This window comes from Bubalus kerabau, chromosome 5, assembly GCF_029407905.1.
Source record: "Bubalus kerabau isolate K-KA32 ecotype Philippines breed swamp buffalo chromosome 5, PCC_UOA_SB_1v2, whole genome shotgun sequence".
NCBI lineage: Eukaryota > Metazoa > Chordata > Mammalia > Artiodactyla > Bovidae > Bubalus > Bubalus kerabau.
This window is the reverse complement of record NC_073628.1, coordinates 42,492,568-42,497,412: the sequence shown is the minus strand read 5'-3', so window position 1 is coordinate 42,497,412 and position 4,845 is coordinate 42,492,568. Positions and strand designations below refer to the sequence as shown.

At 40.7% G+C, this 4,845-nt stretch overlaps 1 protein-coding gene across 19 annotated transcripts in view; it reads left to right on the top strand.

Annotated features, from left to right (window-relative positions):
* The first annotated feature begins 642 nt into the window (after positions 1-642).
* LOC129652658 (disks large 1 tumor suppressor protein-like) overlaps positions 643-4,845 on the top strand; it is a 690,295-nt gene continuing 686,092 nt past the window's right edge. For 17 of the 19 annotated variants that reach the window (XR_008714656.1, XR_008714659.1, XR_008714665.1 and 14 more), the window contains exon 1: positions 643-1,850. Coding sequence is in view for 9 of the 19 variants with exons in the window: in XM_055581513.1 (XP_055437488.1) it covers positions 1,832-1,850 (19 nt within the window). In the remaining 10 variants the exon portion in view is untranslated. Of the gene's footprint in view, positions 1,851-2,594; positions 2,863-4,845 lie in introns of those variants that run through there. The other 2 variants (XM_055581514.1, XM_055581515.1) reach the window with 2 other exon arrangements.

Below are 4,845 nucleotides of genomic sequence, written 5' to 3'. Positions count from 1 at the left end.
TGGAGGCGCTCATTGGCTTCAAGGAGGGCCGGACGCCCGTGGGCCCGCCCCCTGCCAGGCCCTCATCCCCGGCTTCTGCTATTTGTGAGCCTGGCTCCCTCGTTCTCGCATCCTGAGGGAAACGTGGGTCGGTCGTCGCGCACGAATGTGGCTGCGCGTGTTTCTCTCAGGACACCTCCGTTAGCTGTGGCCGAGCTGCCTGCCCCCTTCACTTCTTCAGGGTGCTCGCCCCTCTGGCCCAGCCCGTGTGTTAAGGCTCCAGCTTCTCGGGCACCTCCTCCCTAGAGCCCCCAACCGGCCGCCGGAGCAGCCCCGAGTAGCCTCCTCCCCTCACAGCCGTCAGCGTCTCCTCTTCAGTCTCTAGTCCCCTCACATGCCATCCGTTTTCCCCAATTGGGAAGGGGCCGGAGAGAAATTTGCCCCTCCACTCCCCTAGAAGACCCCCCCTTGCCAGCCGATGTTTCGAGGTGGGGGTGAGGGGGGCGCTGCGCGAAGGCCTAGCCCCCTTTTGTGCACGTTCAGTGCCCGGCAGTGTCTCCCAGACCAGCAACCCCCGACCCTCCCGTCTCCGCGTCTTAGAGAAGCCAGAATCGCGAGTTATATAATTTCTAGTGTTGCTGTTTCTCCTGCCTGAGGAAACACTTCATCGCGTGGAGGGGTGCGGGACGTTTCTGTGCTCATCTCTCTAAGAATGGGGTGTGGGCAGAGGGGTGGCCGGCGGTAGCTGAGGGATTCCTGGTCTTTTCTGCGAAAGGAAGGTGGGTAGTTTGGAGAGAGAGACTGAGAGAAAAAGGGTGGATGTGGAAGCCACGCAGCCGAACTCTCTCCCATTTAGGAAACCGCGAACCGTTTGCCCAGCTTATGCTCACATGCCTAATACTACTACAGCGTCTCAGAAAACACCTTTGGGGGAAGGTCTGACTTGTCTCGAGCAGTCTCAGTGTTTTTTCCTCGCCGGATAGGGAGCTGCCTGGATGCGAAGAGATGGCATGATTTGACTGACTCCACTGTGAAGAAATCTTCGCCAACTCATCCTGCATCAAGTGCCCATTGAGTAGCACTGTCACTTTAATGTCTCCATGCCAAGGGATTGCTTTCCTTCTTTCCAATCCTCTCGGTTAATACATGGGAGGATCAGAATCAGAGGGGCATTAAGGATCAAGCCTGAGGGGCTTGGAGAGCACAGAAGAAAAAAAAAAAAAATGAAAGTGACAGCAAGCTGGATCCTGTCTCACTGAGGGGGTGAGATCCGGAACTTCGGGTCCAGTAAATAGAAAAGGGCCTTTCAGTCTGGGTTCTACCCCCAGAAAACTGTCCAAACTCACCCCACCTTTTTTAGAGACCATTAAAGAGGTTTTAAAAAGTATTTTGGAGAGGTGAGGGTTTTAAATTTTTCTCTAAAGAATTTGAGGGTCTTTATCATCAACCAGTTCATCTTTGATCATGTGTTGAGTAATGAGACAGCTGTGTAAATTTGTTTTGTGCCTTAATTGAGTTAGTCATTGAACTCCAGAGATATTGCTGCCTAAAGAGGAGTTTTAATAATGTTTTCTATGCTTATAATAATTTTCTTTTTAAGCAGAATAACTATTTTAGAAGCATTGAAAAACTTGAAAAACGCAAAAGCTGTTTTTCTTTAAACTCCTTGGGCACTGTCAAAGTTTGTGGGATAAAATACATCATTTTTTCTTTATTTGGAAGAGAAGACTGCCTGGATTTCAAACAACCAAGAGGTTTGCAACAGTTACCTGGCCCTTGGCCTCCATCCAGCTGGATCAAGTTGAGACCTGAAAAGAGCTCTTGAATCCTGTGGCATTGGAAAGACCCAAGAATGCCAGTCAGGAAGAAAGGTGGGCTATGAGGTTTCCTGTATATGTTTGTCCTTTTTCTTGGTTCTGGTATTTGCAGTTTAAATTGTATTCCATTTGAGAGTAAAGTTTTGCTTGGGGTGTAGTTCTTATAATAATGTCTTTTCTGTGGTGCATCATTCAGTAATACTGTTTTGCTAAAAGAAAGTCACGTAGGGCTGTCCTATTTAATTATAGACATTTGTGGTTTCCAAATCAGGAGGTCTAAATCACCATTTTGTAATGAGCGTAAATTTGATACCATAGTTTGGGACTTTCTTTCACTTGTTTTCTTAGCTTGTTAAAGATGACTTTTACATGGTCTTTAAAAAAGAAACATGCACAGTGCAGCTCTTCTTTATGGCTTAAATATTTATCAAGTGAATTACATAGTTGTAAAAGGTAACAAAGTTGCTTGCAGTGTACACAATTGTAGATTATCTTTTGATTAAGAATAGATTTTATGTTTGGATTTACTCTGGTGTAAGTCTTCCCTTTTGTGGTAAATCACAACTTTGGTAACTGCTGTGTATACATTATCCAATAACATTACTGGCAAATTTCCCAAATGAGGTAAACACTGGACTCCTCCCCCACCAGTTGATCAAGATCTGGTGAGTTAGTGAAGTATCATATATACACCTTGGGATTCTCTTTAGCCTAGATCTACCCCAGGTGAACCTTATTTCTAAGGATCCTTGTGAACCTAGTTTTTTTTTTTTTTTTTAATGTGGTATAGAAGACCAAATCGATTATAAAATAGTTTATTTTTTTTTAAAGAGTTTTAAACTAAAATTTGTATCAACACTTTTGAACTCCACTGTAGTAGACTAGTGTAGATCCAAATGTTGACCGGTTATGGGAGTTCCTGCAGTCTAAAACTAAAGCTTAGGATGAAGGTTAAGGTACAACCTGGCTCTGTATGATGCTTAATCATACCTGTGGATTTGGAAGGTGCACTGAGGAAACTTACAATCAGAGTCTTTATCCAACTGGTGTCATCTTCTGGAGATGGGTAATGATATATAATACCTGTGAAACACCTAGACATCTAGTACACTGGGATTTTAAGACTGGGCTTGTTTCCTCCTCCTGCTCTCCTCCATAATTACTGAGAGAAATAAACTCTCCATGAAGTTTTGGAGCTACTTTTGCCCAGACCTAACATCATTGGTTTATTTGGAACAAGGATGGTTTGGGAAATATAGCCAATAAATGGTATGTCTCTTTGACTTATTTGGCATGCAGGGTATTTTTATTCTTTCTACCATTTATTGTTCTGTAGTTAGTATTCCTTTTGGATTTGTTTTAAACTAGTAATTGAATTAAACACTGTGTGTGTGTGTGTGGTGTGTATGTGTGGTATGTATGTGTGCGTGTGTGGTGTGTGTGTGGAGAATGAGGGGGTGAAAAGGTATCTGGGAAGAGAGATGAAGAAGGGCACTGATGTTCTAGGTAAAACTTAACTAATCAGGGTGAACTTAAGGTCTAAACCCAGCAGACTGAGGTTGTTAAAAGTTCCTACCTTTAAAAGAAGTTATAAAAATTGCTGATACATTATTGAAAACTGTACTTTAGGAGAAATAATTTATTTCCTTCCTCCTCCTCTCTTCTTTCCTCCCTTTCTCTTCTCTTAAAACTGTTAGTACTAAGATATATATTTTAAATATTATAGACCACTAACCAAACAAGTTGCGACATGTACATTATATTTTTAATTAGCTAAGCTTACTGTCTGTACTGTTCTATAACATACGTAAAACAAATACTTGAAAGTATAACCTAGATTTATTCTGCAGGGAGCACAGTCCTCTGTCATCTTAAATCTTTTTTTCTTTCTTCATTGTTGTTGCATGTAGCTAGGATGGAAGAGTTGGCTTCATGTAATTTTAAGCAATAACTATCCTCATAGAACCATGTTTATACATTGTTGAATATATTCTCACTACAATAAGAAAATTTCATAAGACAGATTTCTCGCTTGTGAAACATTTTGTATGTTATTGTGAAAGTAGAGAGTGGTTTCTCTGATTGGTAACGTGAACCATGGTGGGAAGTGGGAATGGGTGTGACATCTCACTAAGTACATTTTTCTTTTCTTTTTTTGCTGTTCCCTGACCAGGGATTGGACCCATGCCCCTGCAGTAGAAGCATTCTTAACTCCTGGGCCACCAGGGAAGCCCCTAAGTACATTTCTAGCTGCTATTCTTGACTGTTCTTAGATAAGCCAAAGCTACTGTATCTCAAATCCCTATATTCACTGCTAGTTTGTTTTATGACATTACTTAACTACATCTTCCACTCACTTGCTTCACATTTTTATAGATTTCAGTTTTATCAACAGAACATGTCATTTCTTCTTCAGAGATATTTTTCTCCCAACAGTTGCTTTTCATTCAGAATTCTTTTTTCTATAGTAGTAATTTGATTTGCTCCCAGCTAAGCCTTTTTGATATCTTTGACCTGTTTTAAATTCTGAAAATTCAGGGTTGATCCAAGATAAGTTGTATCAGCATTCTCTGATATGATGCAAGATCATGATGTATAGTAAGGGGCTATTTCAGCAAGACTTATGAATTGATCTGATTTCACGTTAGATTGATGCAAGAAATAAAAGTTAATGATAGCTGTGTTATCCCCTGTGCTTTTTGCAGAAAGCTGCTTTTTTAATGATAACATATGTTTCAACAGAATTTTTTAGTACATTGCAGTGCATTTTTTGAGCAATATTTTTGTTCCCTTTATTGTCATTAAACGTGGGGGAAAAATCAGTGCTTTTAATACTTTGAGACCGATGCTTATTTCATTTCTCTGTTTTTAAAATATTGTGCTATTCTGTGCTTCTTTTAAATTGGTATAGAAGTCTATCTGATGTTATTAATATACGTGACATTTTATTTCCTTTGACTTCTTCTTTTGCAACTGTTCTTAGTGATGTAATGGAGTATGTATACTATCTAATGAAACTTAAACATGATCATTTTCATAACTCATTGTT